The sequence below is a fragment of the Melanotaenia boesemani genome, chromosome 22, assembly GCF_017639745.1.
Source record: "Melanotaenia boesemani isolate fMelBoe1 chromosome 22, fMelBoe1.pri, whole genome shotgun sequence".
Taxonomy (NCBI): Eukaryota; Metazoa; Chordata; class Actinopteri; order Atheriniformes; family Melanotaeniidae; genus Melanotaenia; species Melanotaenia boesemani.
Genome location: NC_055703.1, coordinates 9,060,527 through 9,082,307, shown reverse-complemented (window position 1 = coordinate 9,082,307; position 21,781 = coordinate 9,060,527). Strand labels below are relative to the sequence as shown.

At 38.3% G+C, this 21,781-nt stretch overlaps 1 protein-coding gene across 1 annotated transcript in view; it reads left to right on the top strand.

Moving 5' to 3' along the window:
- The window catches only part of LOC121633577 (pleckstrin homology domain interacting protein), a 40,125-nt gene that overhangs the window by 7,872 nt on the left and 10,472 nt on the right, over window positions 1-21,781 (top strand). The window contains exons 8-30 of the mRNA XM_041975692.1: window positions 510-731; window positions 2,469-2,569; window positions 2,773-2,843; window positions 5,246-5,346; window positions 5,593-5,633; window positions 6,127-6,225; window positions 7,247-7,403; window positions 7,804-7,938; window positions 10,998-11,126; window positions 11,239-11,464; window positions 11,974-12,108; window positions 14,612-14,795; window positions 14,877-14,979; window positions 15,097-15,234; window positions 15,536-15,633; window positions 15,740-15,947; window positions 16,102-16,212; window positions 16,460-16,567; window positions 18,406-18,530; window positions 18,921-19,003; window positions 19,153-19,264; window positions 21,443-21,504; window positions 21,589-21,744. Of these exons, the coding sequence (XP_041831626.1) occupies window positions 510-731; window positions 2,469-2,569; window positions 2,773-2,843; window positions 5,246-5,346; window positions 5,593-5,633; window positions 6,127-6,225; window positions 7,247-7,403; window positions 7,804-7,938; window positions 10,998-11,126; window positions 11,239-11,464; window positions 11,974-12,108; window positions 14,612-14,795; window positions 14,877-14,979; window positions 15,097-15,234; window positions 15,536-15,633; window positions 15,740-15,947; window positions 16,102-16,212; window positions 16,460-16,567; window positions 18,406-18,530; window positions 18,921-19,003; window positions 19,153-19,264; window positions 21,443-21,504; window positions 21,589-21,744 (2,905 nt within the window). The remainder of the gene's footprint in view (window positions 1-509; window positions 732-2,468; window positions 2,570-2,772; window positions 2,844-5,245; window positions 5,347-5,592; window positions 5,634-6,126; window positions 6,226-7,246; window positions 7,404-7,803; window positions 7,939-10,997; window positions 11,127-11,238; window positions 11,465-11,973; window positions 12,109-14,611; window positions 14,796-14,876; window positions 14,980-15,096; window positions 15,235-15,535; window positions 15,634-15,739; window positions 15,948-16,101; window positions 16,213-16,459; window positions 16,568-18,405; window positions 18,531-18,920; window positions 19,004-19,152; window positions 19,265-21,442; window positions 21,505-21,588; window positions 21,745-21,781) is intronic.

Here is a 21,781-nt window from a genome sequence, read left to right as displayed (position 1 = left end):
GTGTGAGTATTTCTTGAAATTTATGTGCATTAGTTATCTGTGTGCTTATTGAAAATAAAAAATGTGTTGTTAGTGCTTTGCCTGGTAAAATAAATGTTAAAGAAAAGCATGGGTGGTTGTTTGTCTCTCTGGGTTGGCCCTGCGATGGCCCTGGTGTCCAGGGTGTACCTGCCTCCCGTCTGCTAATTGCTGGGATGGGCTCCAGCTTCCCCACAACGCTGAACTGGAATAAGTGATTTAGAAAATGGATAGGTTTAAGTTCATGGAGATAAATGCATTGAAAGTGAAGTACCTTGGAATAAATGTCACACAATGAATCATGAATCTCATTCCTGTTTTGTTTGTCTTCAACAGCTGAAAGCTTAAGTGCACCTAGATATTTAATATTTGAAGTCTTTTTGAAACTGACGTGTAATTTATATTTTTTTAACACACCACATCTCAGTTTGTCTCAAATTCTTGTAGTCTCCCGCATTTCAGTCATGTTGGCATGCTCTCTGTCTCTCAAGGGCTCAGACGACTGCCTCGTGAAGATCTGGGGTACAGACCATGGGCGTCTGCTGGCAACCCTGCGTGGCCACGCCGCTGAGATTTCTGACATGGCCGTCAGCTATGAGAACACCATGATTGCTGCAGGATCCTGTGACAAGACCATCAGAGTGTGGTGTTTACAGACCTGCGCCCCTTTGGCGGTACTGGAGGGACACGCAGCGTCCATCACCTCGCTGCAGGTACGAAGTGCTTTGGTTTGGAGGCTTGTCTGTGTCTGTTTACCTACCAACTCTGTAAAGCTGATTTGAAATGGTACATCACGGCTTGTTGAAGCATACATTTACACGATTGGGAATAATGTTACATTGTTTGGCACAACAGCTAGGAAGTCTGATAGGAAGCCATTGCATGATCATGTGACCTTTTTCCTTTTTGTTTTTGTTTTTTCTTTCAGAATGAAATAATTTTGCCAAGTAGAAAGGGTTCAGGGTTTAAAATCATCAGTCTGGTGTTTGTTCTATAGCTCCCAAAGCATAGTCTTTTCTTGGAGTTACTGAAGAACTTGTATGTTAATATTTTCTGTGGTACATTGCCCCTTGGAAAGTGAGAAAATAAATATTAGCATAATTTTACCTCTGGATGTACATGTTTTGAAGATTTGAAGTAGTGTTTACAAGAACTATGCGACAATATACTTATTTGATATCCATTATGTAGTACAAATAATATTTGCTTCAGTAGGCTGAAAATTCAGTGAATACAACAGAAGGTGATGGAGTCTGTTGTGTTTATGAAAGCAGACAAAGTTAAAATGAAATCAAACCTAAATAAACTTGTGTTTATTTAAATTAAGCTCACCTGGTGCAGCAGCTGCCTCACATACAGAGGCTACAGCTCCTCAACCCAGCTGGTTTGAATCCTGGCCAGGGAAATTTTTGCTGCTTGTCACCCCCCCGTACCCTTCCCTCTCTGACCACCTTTCCTGTCAAGCAAATTTATATAGAAACAAAAAAAAACCACAAATAAACTTTAATGGCCATCACCAAGATCAATAGTGTTGTTAATTCATAGCTGGAACACCGTGGGAGGCTCAAGACCTCGCTTTAGCTTAGCTTTATTTTATTTATTTATACATAAATATATTTTGTATTTAGTCTATTTTTTTTTAAATCATTTTACTGTCTTTTGCTTATTTATTTATGTACCTATTTTATGTTTAGTTTTTGTGATTCTTATTTGTTGTTGTTTTTAGGTTTATTTTGATCTTGTTCTTACTCTTTAACTGTTTTTTTTTCTCATGTAGATCCTCCACATCAGGGGCTATGCCTACCCGATCTGTAGGTCATTACTGTAGAGATCACCCTGGTCGGGGAGGTTGGGGGACCCTGCACTGCAGCCTTGGCTGTGGTTTGGTCCCCGGCCTGCCTTGATCTGGGCAGTTTCCTGTGGTGACGCCCTCTGTAGACCTTGGTGAGGTGGCTTCTGATGTGGATGGATCCCCACGATATTGTTTCCTCACCTCAGTTTCAAGCCAGATGTTTATCTCCAGTTATGCATTTATATTGATGTTTTAGTTAAAGAGACAGAAACTCAAAGCCAAAAATTTGTTTGTTCAAAGAACAGCGTGTGTGTGCGTGTTTTTATTTTCAGCCATGTGTTTTTGTGCTTTGACATTTTATACTTAAGTGTGTGAAGGTTTTTTTATATATATATATATAATCTCAATAAAGTTTGATTTGGGATAAGCTGGTTGTACATTTTGATGTTAATTGATGATTAAACATTTGTTAACATGCCGCCTTTTTTATTAGTTTTTTTTTTTTTTTAATCTGTGCCCCTGTGTATTATAAGCCTACATATTTTATAATGAACATTTTACAAATTCATATAAATAAATTGTCCATTAATTTCAATGCAGCGATTTTATTTCATTGCTCCCTATGCTCATTTTAACCTCTATCTGCTTGTGTTTGCAGTTCTCGCCTCTTTGTAGTGGCTCCAAGCGCTACCTGTCCTCCACCGGAGCCGATGGCACCATCTGCTTCTGGCAGTGGGATGCTCGTACGCTCAAGTTTGGGTGAGAAAAATTAACAAGACATAGTATGCACACTGTCTCACCTGTGACTTTCACACGTTTTGCATCAAGCGACTTGTCATCACATTACTTAAGAAGTAAGAATAATATATGGACATTCATATGTTGACACTAATAAGTATTATTAGTCTTATCTATACATTTATTTTAACTGTATGCTGGTTTGATATTCTTTGTGTGTCCAGCCAGAGGCCCAGTAAATTCACAGAGCGCTCCAGGCCTGGTGTCCAGATGATCTGCTCCTCCTTCAGTGCAGGTGAACACAACTCACTTTGATTTTCATGGTCAGTTTAAAACCACTGAGGAGAAATGGCCAAATAACGTGAAGGCGTGTGCATAGTTTGCACAGATTAAAAGGAAGATTTAGAATAGCAGGCAGCTACACTCAAAAGCGCTCCCAGCTTTTCAGTATATATTCAATATAAATTCTCGAGGACAAACACCACCCAGCCCATACACTGTTCCAGGTGGTGGAGTCAGATTACAACCTGAGGCACCGCAGGCCTGAGAGCGTCAGCACTCACAGGACCCGCTTCCACAACAGCTTTTTTATAGGTTCTGTAAGGCTAGTGGCTCAGGACATCAAAGAAGGAAAATCTCACTTTCTCACTCAGACACTGAACAATTAATTCCCCTTGCTGGACAATTTGTGCAAGAGCCTACACTACTTTAAAGCAAGGTAGTGTAGCCTCAAAGTGTGCAATATCTGTGCAACCATTTCGGCCAAATCCAGTTCTGTGTGTGTATACCTGCTTTTATTACTGTTTTTTAATTCGTTAGTGCTGTTTTATTGTTTTATTTAGAATGTGTAGTTTATTTATAATGTTTAGTTTCTTTACCTTATGCACCTTCCTGTCTTGAATGCAGTGTTTTTGTTTGCTACTCAACTCAGGGACATGCACAAGAATTCCACTGTTCCTGTTTTTAACTGTACAAATGGCAATAAACTTCTATTCTATTCTATATACAGACCCCATCAGTTTACCTGTGTGAAGTTGAACCCTTACAACACAAAGACCAAAAGATTTAGTAAGCTTTGTAAAATGTAAACAATAAAAAAAAAAAAAAAAAAAAAAAATTTAGGATTTGGTAAAGTCATAAACCCCCTTTTTTTTCCCAACAGACAATAAACAACATATCAGATGTTTAAATTGAGGCCTTTTACGATTTCTTGCAAATGGTAGCATTGGGACTGTGGATGCAAATTAGCTTGTTAGCTATAATCTGGCATGCTTGCATCTGTTGTTACTGGATGTTCAAAAAACACTCAGAAATGAAAATGAGATGAAAATATTAGCTGATTTTGAATATGGTTGTGTAGTTGCTGGAGAAGATTGTTATCCATTTTTGTCTGATGCAGGCTTCTAGTTGTTCGACTGCCCTGGACCTTCGTTGCTGGATAATTTCATGATGCTTCACATGTTTGCTGTTGTTGAAAGGTCTGGACTGCAGGCAGGCCAGTTCAGCTCTTTTCTCCTGAAAAGCCATGCTGTTGTGATGGATGCGGCATGTGGTTTAGCATTATCTTGCTAAAACATGCAAGGTCTCCACTGAAAGAGATGTTGTGTGGATTGGAGCAGATGTTGCTCTAAAACTTCCATGTACCTTTCAGCATTGACAGATATGTAAGCTGCCTATGCCACAGACACTAATGCAACCCAATATCTGCATCAGAAATGCAGACTTGAACTGTTCACTGGTAACAAGGTCACAAGCTGTGGACCAGAGATGATGGCTGTGCGTCTGTATCAAGTATGGTTTCTTTTTTGCATAATAGAGAATTAACATTTGTGGATTTCAGGGTGAACGGTGTTCACATACAGTGGTTTCTGGATGTGTTCCTGAGCCAATGCAGTGGTTTCCAGTAGAGAACCATGTTTGTTAAGTGCCACTTAAGGGCCTGACTCACAAACATCCAGTTTTGCCCTTTGGTCTTGTTCCTTGCACACAGAGATTCCTCCTGATTTTCTGAATCTTTTGATGATATTGTACACTGTAGATAGTAGGACCTGCAAAGTCTTTGCAATTTTACATTGCAGAACATTTTTCTAACATTTTTCCAAAAGAACCTCTGCCCATCGTTACATGTGAGAGACTCTGCCTCTCTAAAATGCTCCTTTTTTATACCCAGTGTTACTGATCTGTTGGGAACTAATGAGGTTAACTGACTATTTTTTATCCATTTTGTTTTTAATTTGTGTCCATTGTTTTTACTCCTTTTTTTTTATGTCCCTTTTCCAATTTTTCCGAGATGTGTTTCTGTCACCAAATTCAAGATGACTTAATATTTTATATTAAATTCTACAATTTCTCGGTTTCAGCATCTGATATGTTGTTTATGTTTTATTAGGAATAAAATGAATTTTTGAGATTTTCAAAACATTGGATTCTGTTGGTTACATTTTACGCAGCGTCCCAGCTTTTATGGAAGTAGAGTTAGAGTAAATTCATTAAATGTTTTGCACATTTTGCTCTTGAACTCATTTGAAAGCTTCTGAAAAATGTAAACTTAATATAAAACAATTCAGACATCACTGCTTATATGATTTTTTTTTTAATATGCATGGAAATCTAATATTTTCTTTTTTTTAAATAAAGATTGATGTCAGCAATAGCAACTCCAGCATTAATCTGGTTCCCTTGTGCGTTTGTGTCCAGGTGGGATGTTCCTCGCCACAGGAAGCACTGATCACATCATCAGGGTGTACTACTTTGGGTCGGGTCAACCAGAAAAGATTTCTGAGCTTGAATCCCACACTGTGAGTCGCCATAAATGTTCATTTTTATTTGTAGCTTAAAACTACTTAATGTTCACATTTCTATTTAGTCTGTTGCAGACTTTTTGATCTTTTTTTTTTTTTTTTTTTTTTTTTTTTACTAAAGTCATTTGTCATGGAGTTTTTTTTTTTTTAATTATTATTATTATAGAAAAATACCTATATTGTGTCATGATTGTACAGGTAGGGGAAATTGATATAATTTTTCTTTTTTGTTTTTCCTACCAGGACAAAGTTGACAGCATCCAATTTTCACATTGCAGCGACAGGTAAGTTTTCAAAGGTTGAATTTATCCGTGTGTGTAGGAGAGCTATATAGTAAGTGTAGTTAATTTTTGTCTTGTGCGCCAGCGTTGCATAGCTTGTTTTTAATAGAACCTCAGGGTGCTGCGATGTGACGTGATTGTGTCAGCAGAAACACCACCTTTACTTGATGTCTGAAACATGCTTTAACACACAATTTCTCACACTTACACATGTTGTGTGCTCTGAGTGCTGAGTTGTGTGCTCGTCGATGGTGTTTGCAGGAAAATTTGGCTCAGCTGTAATTCCCAGTGGTTTGTGTAATCTAAAGCAGTGAAGACGGATCAGTCTATGCAGAAAGAAGGAGAGTTAGAGGGGGACACAGAGGGGGGCATATACAATCATTAGTGTATGGTGATGTGCAAAGGAAACCATTATATTGTAGTTAGCCGAACGAGAACTAAGTGTTTATATTTGGTTGCATGAATCTGTGCCCCTGTGTGTGTCTCTGTGTTGTAGGTTTGTGAGCGGCAGCAGGGATGGTACAGCTCGAATCTGGCAGCTGCAGCCTCAGGGTTGGAGGAGCGTTCTGCTGGACATGCAGACCAAATTACCGGGGTATGTGTGTGTATGCAGGAGTGTGTGTGTGTGTGTGCTGTTGAGCTCCAGCCTGTCAGTTTAAATTCTTACCAACAAACAAAAAAAATAAAATAAAAACTGTTTTTGCAACTTAATAAAATGAGTTTTACACTTAAATTTAGTATAAAGATTTTTGTGTGTTTTAAACCTTTTTATAAAGCTTTTTATGTCATTCCTACTTGAATGAATCCAACAGACTTGAAATAAATTAACTAAAAAGAACAACTCTAAAACATATCTGTATTGATGATTAAAAAAGGTTAGTCAGGTTAGTTTGTATTTAAGCTTAGATACTTGTTTCTTGGAAATATTTTAATGACTTGATGCTTCAGAGATTGAGATGCATTAACTGATTTAAGATGTTAATGAGACCGATCTAACTTAAATGAAGATTGTTGGTGCATTTTGATATTTAAAAAGCCTGTGGTTTCTTCTTTTTATTTTGTTAAGGTGCTAAAATAATCTCCCTGCATATTCTCTGAAGTTTAAAGGGCCTTGTACACCAAAACAACAGTTGGAGCAACAACTGTACTGTGGGAAGCGTCAGTGTTTCTTTGGCAGATACCGCATATTGAATTGGTTTTGGGTTTACCAGCCGGTGATATGATTCCAAAAAGCTTATCAAAACTGCTGGAGAATCCACAATATCACCCATGTGTTTCATCTCTGCTTTTTCTTACTTCTCCCATAATCACCCTTTCTTCCTTCCAACCAGGAACAAGTTTTCTTTGGTAAAATTTTCTCCTCTCTGAAACAACCCTCCAAAATGTGCCAGATCTTGGAAGGTTCCTGCTGTTGAAATGCGTTTTCCAAAACTATCAGATTGAATTTGCACTTCATTAATAATGCAAAAACTTAAAAAAAAAAAAAACGTGTGAATAGAATGAGTTGGTTGAATGGTTATTTACTCATTAAATTAAATCTTTTTTCATTTGTCATTTATCATCAGTAAACTCATTGTCTTGTTCTTGTATTGAATTCTTCTTCGTCTTCCCCTCAGGAAGTACAACCCCCCTCCACTTGAAGACAAGGTGACTAAGCTGAAAGTTACCATGGTAGCATGGGATCGCCATGACAGTACAGTGATCACAGCAGCCAATAATCTGACGCTGAAGGTGTGGAACTCCATCACAGGGAACTTGGTCCATGTGTTAATGGTGCGTAGCAGCTGGACATCCAGACGCTGATGTATTCTAAGATGAAATGGGTTAAAGAACATTGCTAATTGTTCCATCCTGATGTCTCTTCTAACTTTAACCAGCGCCACAATCAGGACAAAATTCCAGTTGGTTCAGCATTTTTGTCTTTGACCAGATACATTTCTGTAACACAACTGACTTATCTGTATTTGTGTAAAGACAAAACAAAAGTTAAATTTGAATAGTAGTAAAAAGAAATTGTGCTGCTTCTCCAGTTAAATGGCTTGTGGTTTGTTGGCCAATAAGTTGCTATCTTGGACCTCACATAACCATTTAATACATTTTAAGAAAGAACACATTATCATTATTATTAGTATGTCTAATTTTAAGAGTTTGTTGTCGTCCTGTTTGTTGACAGGGTCATGAGGATGAGGTATTCGTCCTGGAGCCGCATCCTTTTGATCCAAGAATCCTGTTCTCTGCTGGGCATGATGGGAATTGCATCGTGTGGGACCTGGCCAGAGGAGTAAAGATCCGCTCATACTTCAACATGGTGAGGTTTTAGACTGTTGCTCTGTTACTGAAGTAACAGCTTACCAGATCCTGATATTTGTGCCCTGGTTGTGTAAGACAGATGTCATGCTGGCTTGAAGAATCTGCAAAAGATGAATTTATTGTTCTACTTTTTTCTAAGACTGCGCAAATGTGTGCTTAGAAGAAATATTCAAACGTTAGAAGAAATTCTCAACCGTTTGCTGCTTTCCCACTACACATTCTTTTCTCATTCTTTCACCAGTGTTGGCCTTTGTCTGACATTCTTTCCCTTTCACCCACTATTACTCTCACTCTCCTTCGCTTTTACTTTCCTTTTTAGTTTTCACACTGTTTTTCCTCTTTTATTTTTCCATTTCTGTCACAAAAGGCGTTTAGTGTTTTTATAAGTGTGCGCACACAAGCTCAACATGTAGTAAAATATCAGGGGGGGAAGTACATATGCGGGTGTGTATATTCATCTAGTGTGTTAATCATTTATTGTATTTCCTGTCTTTGTCTCTATGGCAACCAAGGACAGTGATAATCACAGTCTCAGATTATGATTCATCAGGGAGCTGGTCATTTGGCCAAATTGGGGTGTCGATCGTTGTGCTGTTGAACAGTGCTGTGTGGGAGTTGAGAGTGGAAAAGGCCTAGTTTGAAAAGGGTTGTGAGATTCTGTGCGTTTTGCTAAGTAGCAGCTCCTGAGGACATGAACGAACAAGTAGCAAGTACAGGATAATTCATCTAAATGTTGCTAATGTTAGTACACCATGCTCTGAACAGGAACTGAACTTTTGAACCTTGACTTGGTTGTTTTCATACCACCTCGATATGAGCCATCTTGGATCACATCAGTCAACGTAAGTCACTGGACATACCAGAGAAAGTAAGATCTTAGCTGTAAACAGATCACGTAGAAGTGAATATGTGACGAACACTGCTGTAATCTGTTTTTTCTACTTTAATAAACTGAAGCCAAAATATCATATGAATGAGTGCTGCCATCTGTCAGCATGTGCTAATGTTTTGATTTTGCATCTTCTCACACTCATTCATTTTTTTGCCGTGTTTATTAATAGTCTGTGCATTTGATGTCATGACATGCAGCTGAGTGAAAACAAATGCACAGTACCTGCACAAGCCTGCAGCGCATTAGGCTTGTTTGATAAGCTGTGTGCTAGCTAAGTTCAGAATTCTGGTTATCTTAGTAAAAGCGACTGTGACACTGACCCCACCCCCACCCCCAACCCCACCACAATCAAGCTAAAAATTGAAAAAGTTTCAGTTTCTGCAGATGGTGTTCTGTGTGACTAGTTTTCATAGCAGATGTTTATTTCAGCAAAAGGTTTTCAGCAACTTTTATTTTCATATATATGTTTTGTGTCAATGGAGCCAGATTTTGTCTGGGCTTAAAGTATTTTAAACTTTCTGAATGTCTTCCACTTTTTTTTTTTTTTTTTTGTTTTGTTTTTTTTTGGACATTTTTGCATATTCTTACTCCAGTCCTTGTACTTGACCATTTTCAGATATATACGGGAGTATTTCCCTATCTTTAATCAAGAGCATAATTGTTTTATTTGAGAGCAAGGTTTCTTGTTTTCATGCTCGAATATATTGCTGATATTTGAGGGTGAAAACAAGAAATCTTGCACTTAAATCGAACATATTGACAGACAGCTCATTCAGCAACCCAAGAGAGAGGAAAAAATATCCAAGAGCAGAAGTTTTGAGAGTGCAGAGAGTACATAGAAGTGTGAGGGGAGCAGAGTGCTCGAGTGCAGGAGATTTGGACCTGCAACACTAAACTTGAGAAGAGGAGCAGAGTTTTGAAAGGAAGGACAATATATTTGAGAGGAAGAAGGGACCTTTTGAGTGTGAGAGCAGAGTTTTGAGAGGGAGCAATATGATATTTGAGCTTAAAAACTCTCAAATCAAACTCTCACACTATTGATTATAGATGAGGAAATAACCCCCATAGATATGTTTTACTTGTTAAACCACTTAAAACTCATCTGTGAATAATTCAAGCATGAATGAAAAACCTAACTCAGAAGGAATCATTTGTGTGTGTACACATTGGTGCAGGATCTAAGAAATGCATCCGACCCTTTAGTTGATGCATCTACTGTTCACTGAAACCTCATCAGAAATGGTCTCCATGAAAGGGTGCCTGTCAAAAGCCATTTTTAAGAATGGGAAACGGAGAAAAGGCTAAATGACACAAGAATTGGACTGAAAATCAGTGGCAACAGGTCTGATGGAGCGATCAGCCCTCCTCGAAGCCGTGTGGGATCATCTGAATAGAGAACATAACAATAAGACAGCCAATATTCAAATAAGAGCTTTGGATTGAATCCTGAAAAGTACTTAAATATTCCAACTTGTCCTGAGAGGGTTCACACTGTTGAAAAATAAAGGTGATCATACCAAATATTGACTTTAAGGCTCATTAAGATAAGATAAAATAATACTTTATTTACTCTGTAGATTGAGAAATACAGTGGAAGTATTAATATTTAAATTTCCAGCATAAAATGTAAAATAATAGAATATAAAATGTAATAAAATAGATCACAAATAGCAGGAATTTGAAAATATTTCAGGGATAGACTAATTTAGTGAGATGTATAAAGTGTGCATTATGGCCTGACTAACATAGTCAAAGTACAATGTTTCTGTATGTTTGGTTCAAAACAATAGTGTCCTCAGACTAATTTTTTGCCTTTTTATATACCAGATTTACTTTTATTTTTGCATGTTTCAGCAGATTGCTGCATTTATTTGTTTTCTATAAGTAAATGGAGGATGTCCAAAGAGCTTTAGAAGAGCTTGTCGTCCTGCTCACTGTCATGGTTTGACATTTAGTGGAAGCAAAATAAAATTTACTAAATATTTTAGTTACTGCTGTAGAAAACCATTTCCTATCAAATATTATTTGTATGTGCCATGGTTGGTGCACTACTGGATTAGTTGTCTTTACTGTACAGTTGCTACCATTTCCTGCAATTTTCTGTACTGGAATTAAATCATCATTTACAGCTTGCACCCTTTCCCTGTCTCCCTCTCTGTGGATAGATTGAGGGCCAAGGGCATGGAGCATTATTTGACTGCAAATGCAGCCCTGATGGGCAGCACTTTGCAGCCACAGATTCCCACGGTCACCTGCTCATCTTTGGCTTTGGCTCCAGCAGCAAGTATGATAAGGTATGCCACCAGGTTCATCTTTAATATGTATAGACATGCCCAATAAGTCATGTAACTGAGTGTTCCTGCTAACAAAAATGCCCTCTACCTCCTAATTTTAAACCCAATTCAGATTGCAGACCAGATGTTCTTCCACACTGACTACCGGCCACTTATCCGAGACGCCAACAATTATGTGCTGGATGAGCAAACTCAGCAGGCTCCACACCTAATGCCTCCTCCCTTCCTGGTAGATGTGGATGGGAATCCTCACCCCCCGAGATACCAGCGACTGGTGCCCGGCAGGGAGGGCTGCAGAGATGAGCAGCTGATTCCTCAGATGGGGGTCACTTCTTCTGGTACATAGGCTGAGATCAGACTGTTATGTACATGTCTTCTTCTTTATGGCCCGAGGGCACAAACTCGGTTGTATTTCCACTCTGCCCTCATCTGCTTGTACTCGTCAGATCAGACCTATGCCTGCAGGTGTTGCTGTCGTTTTCTGACTCATCAGAGCCCATCTGTCAGCTAATCAAGATAACTTATTTTCAAGCTGATCATTCTGCTCTTGTCACCTGGGAATAGCAATGACAATCCTCAAATGTGTACAAAGGGGGGCTTTAATAAAGCTGTTTTAGCACCCTTGAAGGAATGTAAACAGAAATAATTAGTATTTAATAAAAGGTATCATATAACACAGTGGAAACTGAAGAATGCACGAACTGAAGAACCTTTTGCTGCTTTTACTTCTTCAATGTAAATTATAGAGGATTTTAATATGCAGTGTTGCACTGTGGAAGCTTCTCTTTTATTTCTTCTTTCATATTTCATGTTTCTGTCTTTCTTCTGCTGCTGTGCGGTCTGTCAGGCCTGAACCAAGTGGTGAGCGAGCAGGCGGTGGATGGGCCCAGTCCTCTGGACACCATGATTCAGAGGCTGCAGCAGGAACAGGACCAAAGGCTGGGAACCAACGATGCCTCTGCTTCCACTAGGGCTACCAGAGGTAAGATACTACCGCAGTGTGATGGTTCATATGCTTTTCAGATGATTTTTATTATCTGCTGCATCTGCCTCTTGTTAAGACAGACATGTTGTGGCTTTATGAGTCTACTAATGCAGGTTAAAACAGGATCATGTTGATCCACATATGACTTTTATAATTTCATTTTTATTGTGCAAATTATTACCAACTTATTATTGCTTACTCAGTAAAAGTTGTGCCTATGGGAATCATGTAAAATGTTAAAGATGGCTACCAGAAAGATAAACATACAGTGGGACAGATATAATTACTGTACAACTTATATAAAACTAAACAAGGCTAAAAAAATAATAATAAAAAATACTGTGTCTTAGTATTTGTTTGCAGTCTTGTAGAAAAATCGATGCTCCCCTCTTACAGTATGCATTGAAGAACATTATGGCCTAGGGGAACAAAAAACTATATTTTTTTCATATAGGAAACAGGAAACATACAGAAAATGTATTTAAAGTTAGCATTTGGACAGGAAGCATAGAAAAGTTCAATAACTGAGAAAAAGCAGACAAACTTAAACTGACATTGATTTCCCCTCTTTGACTCTTAATGCTAAGAGTCATCAAAAGCAAATTCAGTGATATTCTCATAACTGAATTCATCCGCATTCATCCAGACACATTTAGGTCCCATATTTCCGGACTAAAAGCTGCACTTTTTTCATAGTTTGGCTGGTTCTGCAACTTAATAAATTTTTCTGGTTCTGATTCTGATAAAATTTAACATGTTAATTACTGACACGAACCACAGAGTTACCATTACTGTCCACAGCTGCGAGAGGGCGCTCTAGGTTTGCGATAACTACGGCATGTTTCTCCTGTACCACTGAAAAAAATAACTGAAGCATTAACTTAATGTGCAAACGTTAACTTAATACAATGAGACAACGGAGAAAGACTGAACACACACAAAGTGCACCTGACAGAACATCCTTTTCTGCAGTTTACAAACTGCAGGTAGTAAAATATGCAGCTGAAAATATGGTAATTTAATTCTTACGTGTGGTTTAAGGATAATGTTCCAATTATTTTAGTTCAGTTTACGCAGAACTTTCCCCCAGTGGAGCTCCTGATAATTTCCCATGCTTCTTCCATTTCAAGTCAAAATGGCTGCCATGAAACGTTCAACACCTTACCATTACTAAACTGTCAAAAACAGTCAATACTGTATAGTATATGTAGCAAAATGTGTAAAATAAGGAAAAGGAAAACCTGTAGGTCTTACCCAAAAGCCAGATTTACTGCTGCTGATTAGCCACCTCTGGGATATCATTAAAAGCTCAGAAAAATGGCAACATGTGGGTAAAAAAAACTGTTAATGATTTAACAAAAAACATAAAATATAAATGGTTGCACAGATTGTTGATGCAACAGTTGTGCTGTGACTCTTTAGTTAGAAGGATTCAGACTTCCTGCAGTCAGTTAAGAATAAAATAACTGTTTTCTCTCTGGTAACTCCTTCTGGCACGCTTCCCCTTCACAAACTCACATTTACATCTTCTGTGCAGTACCAGTCAAAGCTGAATCAAGTATAAAATTGAAGTAGTGCTTTTATTCTGTGGTAAATAATGATGCAGTTTGTAGTGAGCTGAGCACAAAACTTCCTAAATAAGTCCAAGTGATTTCATTGAAGGAATCTCTTCCTTGATTTTGAACTCCAGTAGTGAAAATCAGGACATCTGGATCAGGGCTCAATAACAAGATCCATGTGACCACGCTTTTCAGGCATTATTCAGTGGTATTTTCCTGATGCTAAAACAGAGTTTGCACCAGTCACAAAGCAATAGTAAATCTGTCATTCAGTCTGGTAAAATCCTGTCTGAGTATTAAAATTCAGATTGGCTGTAAGATTAAGACTATCAGTGCAAACTGATCGGTTTCCATCAGATGGTGCAGAGAACACATAAGTGTTCTGGATTTAAGTGATGCAGAAGATCTGAGTCATGTGCTCTGAGGCTCCATACTAACATGTAAGCATGCAGGATGTTAGACAGCTACGCAGAGCAGGCTTAATTTAAAGGAAAGAAATGTCCTAATAAAAGTTGTTATTAGATAAGCTATGGATTCTATTAAGTTTCCCAGCTCAAGTTTTTAACTCAGTAACTGACTCGGTTAAATCAAATTATTTTTACTTGAGTTTTCCAGTGAAAAACAGAGTTTCCAGTCTGACTGCGATAAGGCTGAAGCAGTTTATTAATGAATTGATCAGAGAGTAAATAATCAAATTGGCTTTTTTGTGGGCTTTAGGAATATTTGGGATTTTTTTTTATTCCCATTTGCCTTATATACACACTGACATTTGAAAGATTTTTTGTGTTATTTTCTATTATATTTGTATTTGGGCTCACTTTTTGGATTATTTTAAACCTTCCTTTTTGTAGGAATATCAGTGTCCTTCAACAGGTGTTTTTCTTTGATATTTCTGACAAAGTGCAGGAAGTTGTTCCTTAAACTATGCATTTTTCTCTCAGGATCTGTAGGTTCACCCACAGAGGTACACTCCCCACCCAATGTTGGTCTCCGACGCAGCGGACAGATTGAGGGTGTCCGACAGATGCACAGCAACGCCCCTCGCAGCCAGATGGCCACAGAGGGAGACCTGGTGGCCTGGAGCCGCAGAGTGCTGGTCCCTGAACTGGAGGACGCCTCAGTCAGGTATCTTCCCCTCACAGATACTTGCCGTACATCGAGTTACACTAAACAGAACTGTAAGTTATAATCTGTGCATGTTTGCAGGAGGCAGGTGACCTGGCGCGAAGCTAAAGGAGAAGAGGAGATCAATATTTATCAGTCAGAAAGGAGGAGACGTACAATCCACTCTCTCCCCAAAGAGAGCAGGGTGTGTGAGATGCAGCTCGCAACAGGAGCTGCTGTTGTAACTTTCAACCTTTTTTTTTTAACCCACAAACATGGTGCTTTGTTTCCACTCAGCCTCCATCACTGTCTGCTTTTGCAGGTTCATCCAACATCAGAATGCGTTGTGGAGGAAGGGAGGAAGAGCCAGGGGAACCACGGCTATCACACTCGAGCAACCATGGAAGAGACCAGCCGTCAGAGTGCTGAGGGTGCTGATGACGATGAAAGCACCTCAGAGGTAGATAGCGCACTTCTTTGTTTTTAGCTTCAGGCTTTAGTTTTCTCTCTGGAATTTAAAACACATGATTTGTTTTTTTTTTTTTGTTTTTTTTTTTTTTTATTTCTATTAGGGTTACTTTTATTAAAAAAAAAAAAATTATTTTTATTCCCCTTTCTTTCTTTCTTCTTCTTCTTTTTTTTTTTTTTTTTTTTACATGTTTTACACGACACCAGCTTTAGATTGATTCTGTTTTTGATTTTCATCTATTTATTTATTTATTTTATTTGGCTTGCTGACATAAAATATTGTGCATCTGAAGGGTGAAGTGGAGGTTCGTCAAATTAACGGACACTCCTCAGAGGATGAGAAGGATGAGGAAGAAAAGGAGCCCTGGCCAGATGACCACAGCAGTTCAAGGTAAGATTCATACATCCTATGACATCCTGCACATACATGTGGATAAAATATGGAAATTAAAAAGTAGCACGAGTTGACTCTTTAAATCTGTGTTTTAAATCTACAGCGATTACTCCAGCGATTATTCTGACTGGACCGCGGATGCAGGGATCAACCTGGAGCCACCCAAGAAGAGCGTCAAGGTGAAAAAGAAAAGCAGTGGCTCTGAGGAGGATGCAGAGAAGAAGAGGGAGGGGAAGAAGGAGAAGAAGAAAGACAAACCAGACAAAGATGGTGCATTGCCAAAGAAGAAAAAGCCAAAGGAGAAGAGGAAGGTTTGTTATCAGTAATTCATGAATTTCTAACTGCCGCGGTTTCAGTTACAGGAAGACTGACGTGAAGTCACTATATGATTCAGTTATTCCTGTTAGTTTCCATTGGTGAGTCACCACAGAGTGTGCAGTTTTTATCCTGTTGTGTGTCTTTCAGAGGACTGAGTTTCAGGAGCAAGGTCTAACCCTGGAAGAATGGCTTCCCTCTGCCTGGATCACAGACACAGTCCCCAGGAGATGCCCTTACATACCCCAGATGGGAGACGAGGTACACAGCATCACACGTACACCACATTTCTGCTCATCCCAAAACACTGGCTTCTATTTTACATCAGCACTCTAAAACTTTAATGTTCATACAACACACAAAAAAGAGCCAGTTATAAATGTTGTTTCATGTGTGTGATAAACATGTTTTCTGTCTTTAATTAGCCTTTGGTCAAGACTTGTAAGATAAATAGTGTACAAGCTGCAGTTAAAGAAATGATCTGTTTCATATTTGGGATTGTGTGCAGGTGTACTACTTCCGACAGGGTCATGAAGCTTATGTGGAAATGGCCAAACAAAAAAAGATTTTCAGCATCAACCCTAAGAAACAGCCATGGCACAAGATGGAACTACGGGTGAGAAACAGTTTTGACAATGATGGATCTAACGCTCTCTAAAGAGGGACTTGTTTCTTCCCCCCCCCCCCCCGTTTAGTTGCCTTGTATATTTATTGTCTCTTTATTTGTGGGCCCACGACCATTGAGTAGAAGTACAGGAAAATAACAGAGTGTAGAGAGAGGAAGTACATGCGGTCAGATCTAATCACTAAGACGTCTAATCACTAGAGCTGGAAACCTAAAGTGAAAACTTCCCCTTAGTATAAAATATGCATCAGCTGTAAACCATGTGCCATTTGAGATCTAACATTTTCGGTGACATTTCTCTGTTAAGAACTCTGACTGCATATAATAATGATTAAAAGGTGAGCCCAAAAAGAGTGGGGAAAAAATTATACCATGTTCCTGAGAATGTATTTCACTTCCTAGAAATTTGTGTACAGCTACAGCCTGCAAGCTTATCATTTTTCCTGCACACCTCATCGTGGTGTGTCGTTGTCTGATTTCACTATTATGGGGAGGTTATATGTCCTAAAAATGTCTCTACACTGATAGAACAATTTTGGCTGTGTAAGTCTCATCCTTGTACAAGAAGAATCCATATACTCATGTTGAAATGGCAATTTCTATGCATGCAGCAGAAATGAAAGCATCCATTGTGGCAACACTATAGCTCCTGTGAGAATCTGAAAAACTATCCCAACCTCCACACAACCTAAACATACATGAATTTGGTTTTTCCTTTTAAAAAAAATCGCAGCAACATAACACTGCACATAAGACAAAGTTTGAAATATCTGGAAAAAAAAAAATCTTAAATTTGCTGATAGAAGCTGGTCTTTGCTGTGTTTACCACTGTGTAGCATCACCTCCTCAACCCTTTAAACATATTTCTACTTCTCAACAGGACAAAGACAATTAGTGGATGTAGTTGGAAAGCCTGTAATGTTTTATATGTATTGTAACACAGTTGTCATGTATTGCTTTTCCTGAATAAAAAAAACATAAACAAAACAATACATATAACAAACATTACAGGCTTTCCAGCTGCATCCACTGATTGTCTCTGTCCTCCTGCTGAGAAGTAGAAAAATTGGATGAATTTTTTTTTCTAATTCAAATGAACCATCATATAGTTGTAAATTGTCCAGTTTGCAGTCCAGGTGCAGTCTGAATGGGATCATATGTTGCTCTAAAATCTCTACATTTCAGCATTCACAGTGCCTATAAAGATGTGAAACACTAATACCCTTGACCCTTATACCGTCAGAGTTTTTCACTTAACACTTTTTTAAATTAACCACAGATTGTCCTTCTTCCCCTTTTAGTTCACAGTTCACAGCAAAAATCATGTGTCTGACCACAAAACATTTTTCTGCTTTGCCTCAGACCATTTTAAATAGGCTTTGGCCCAGAGAAGGTGATAGATCATGTTCATATATAGTTTCTTGTTTGCACGATAAAGCTTTAACCTGCAGTTGTGGATGGCATCGTGAACGTTAATGTTCTATAATTGCTCCACAACTTTATAGAAGCAGTTTTTGCAGATTGTTTAACCTCTGTCTATCTCTACTTCTGAGAGACTCTGCCTCCTAAGATGCTCTTTTTTTTATACACAATGATGTGACAGACTTGTTCTTAATTTAGCCAAATAGGTGCACCATGTCTCTGTAGCTGTTTCTTCTTAGTATTTTTTTTTTCCTGAGTTCATATTTTTAAAATGATAAGGTGTTCTGTTTTCAACTCTTTTTGTATTGGGTTTGAACATCACTGAAATAACTAGATGCCAGATTATATTAATGAGCTTTCTGTTATGATCACTTATATTTTCTTTTTTGTATTTTTGGGATGTTTAGGAGCAGGAGTTGATGAAGATAGTTGGCATCAAGTATGAGGTTGGTTTGCCCACTCTGTGCTGTCTGAAGCTTGCTTTTTTGGACCCTGACTCTGGCAAACTGACAGGTGGATCATTCTCCATGAAGTAAGCATCTCATTGTGCACAAGAACAAATGTTGCTGCAAATTAATGTGCTGTAGAGAGATATAGCAATTACTTTTCACTTTTTTAAGATTAAGCGATGACCCTTTACTAATATGACATATTAAATTATAATATGACACATCTTGTGCTTAATTAAGCTGTTGGTGCCACCAAAGTTGAGAATTCACCTTCAAGGGAATCTATAGAACTCAAATAGAACTCAAATCCAGCTAAATTAAAAGAACACATACTTTTTCTCAGTAATTCAGTTTCATAGGGCAAGATATTTTTTTTATAAACGCTGAAACAAAAAAATTATTGTGACAAGTACACCGTTGTGGTGTTAAAGTGTGTCTTCTGGACTATTAGACTGCATTCTGTGTTCTTGCAGGTACCACGACATGCCGGATGTAATTGACTTCCTGGTTTTGCGGCAGCAGTTTGACAACGCCAGAAAGAGGCAGTGGAGTATAGGTTGGACCATTTAACTTTTTATAAACTTCACTGGAATCTGCTATTAAATACCAAATGTGTTAGACATGTTGTGTAACTCAGTTCACGAAGTCTTTTTCTTTTTTTTTTGTTGGTAAAGACCTTAAAATTTCTTTGTTGTGTGTGCATAGGTGACAGGTTTAGGTCAGTGATTGATGATGCCTGGTGGTTTGGGACCATTGAGAGCCAGGAGCCCTACCAGTCCCAGTATCCTGACAGCTTGTTCCAGTGCTATAATGTCTGGTATGCCCACAGCTTGGATTATGTCCATTCAGTCTAATTTTTGACATGTTGAAACACTTGTATTTTCAATAGTATTAAGCCAACAAATGAAAGTACTAAATTCCCGTGATGACATGCTGAGCTCAAGCAGAAAGGATTAGAAATGAAAATGTGGTGTGTTTCATGGGAGCAAAGAAAAATGCCTGATGAGGGACAAATAAAAGACCTGAATAAATCAGGTTGAGAATGTGGAGAACAAGAAGGTAGAATAAGGAGGGACATTTTCTGTTATGAGACGTTATGCCTACTGTATGAGTAGTCAGTGTATATAGTAGGTATAAAAGATGTGCATACCCTTGTTAAAATGCCAACATTATTAAATTAATTAAACAAAATCTGTTGGAGATTGAGGATGAAATAGTGTGTGTTTGATTTGATTACAGCATTCAACATTGTATGAGGGTGCAGTCCGCCAGAGATTTTCAATTGTATGGGTGTCCAACTTTGGTCCTCAAGGTCTTTAAGGTGGATTTTAGATGTTGCCCTGTTCCAACACACCTGATTCAAATTAAATGGCTCTCCTCAACAGCTTGTTGTCCAGTGATGAAGACAAAACAAACCAGGAATCTGGTGTGAACAACAAAAATTTATGGTCTTGAGTTTTGTAGACAAACCAATTGATCTGATTGGGGTGTGCTGCTGCAGGAAACATCCAAAACCTGCAGGATAGCAGTGTTTGAGGACCAACTTTGGACACCCCTGGTCTATTGCATTTAGGTCTGGACTCTGGCTGGGTCATTCTAAAACTTTCTGTTTCTTCTTGTGAAGCTGTTTTTTGTTGATTTGGATGCATGCTTGGGGTCATTGTCATATAGAAAGGTGCAATTCATCTTCAGCTTGGAATTGTTCATAATTCCCTCCACCTTGACTGAAGCACTAGTTTGAACTGGAAAAAAAGCAACCCCAGCACATGACACTACCACCACCGTGCTTTACTGTGTGTATGGTTTTCTTTTGGTAGTGCAAAGTGGGTTTTTTGCTCCAGACATACCTTGAATTTTGGCTTAAAAGTACATTTTTTAACTCATCAGATGATACGGCATCCTAAATAAAATGACCCTACATGCATTTTCTATCTTAGTCGTTTTTTTCTTTTTAAATTGTAGCTTGGTTTGGATTTTTGTTTCATAGTCAGAAAAAGTTTTTGTCTTGCAACCCAGACTCATATGGAGAATACAGGAGATTGTCATATTTAATGCACAACTAGTACTTGTCAGAAATTCCTGCTGCTTTTTCAGTGTTGCTGTAGTTCTTGGCAGCATCTCTGAAAAGTTTTTGTCTGGTTTCTCATCAGTTTTCAGGGAAAAGTCCAGTTCTTTGCAGTGTCATTGTTGTCCCAAATTTTCTCTACTTTATAATGGATTTATTTATAAGATTCCATGGTATATCCACTGCTAAAGAAATTTTTAATATCCCTTCTTTTGAGATCCCTTCAGTGGTTTTGCTGGAGCAGCAACTGAGTACATGCCAGGAAAATCCTAATAGGAAAAGTGAATTTATTTGCAATTTTTTTTTTAAAGACTCTTTAATTGATGGTAAGTTTTAGCAAATCTGTTTAAAAACAATTGGCCAAGTTATAGGATGCTTAAAAATGGGAAAAGTTTTTGAATTATATAATGGGGTTTCATATTTTTTTACATCACAAAACCCTGTAATTTTAACATGGGTGTTTACACTTTTTATATACACATTACTAGCAGTGTTATACCATAGATATTACAAACCCTTTTTTTCTCAACATCACCGAGTCTAGTGAAAAACTGATTTGCTATTTTATCAACTTTGGATCTGGCATTGTGGGATAAATATTCATAATGTCTCCTGCTTGTTTAATTTAATGACACTGTGGTCTGACATTTACAGACCATTTTAATTCATATGAATTACATGTAACACTCCATTTCAAGGAAATGCATTGAAATAGTTTATTGGGATTATGTTGCTGGGATGTCCTCCTATAAGCCTCATTACCCACAGAAATGTGTCATGATTCATCAGTACAAACTAAGGCTGCCTTTTGTTTCCAGTGTTAGTGATATTTGAGCCAACTTGTTCACAAAATTTTAAATAAATGGTTTAAAAAAAACAAAAACAAAGTATTGATGCTGAGATATAGTGTTGGTTTTGCTTTCTATCCAGCTGGGATAATGGAGACACAGAGAAGATGAGTCCTTGGGACATGGAGCTCATCCCTGATGATGGTGGGTATAAGATGCAGCCATACTAAGGCATTTGTTTAGACCCTTCCTCTCTTTAAAACAAAACGTTCTCTTCTGTCTCTGCAGCCACATTTCCTGATGAGTTGGGCCTGAGCGTCCCGCTGACTGAGGAGGAGCAGAAGGAGCTGCTGTACGTCCCTCTGGATGGAGAATGGGGCTGCCGCATGCGCTCAGAAGAGTGTGAACGCATCATCAAGGCCATCGACCAGCTTTGTACACTTGGTATGTCATCAAGCCCCGTTTAAAAAATAATATAGAA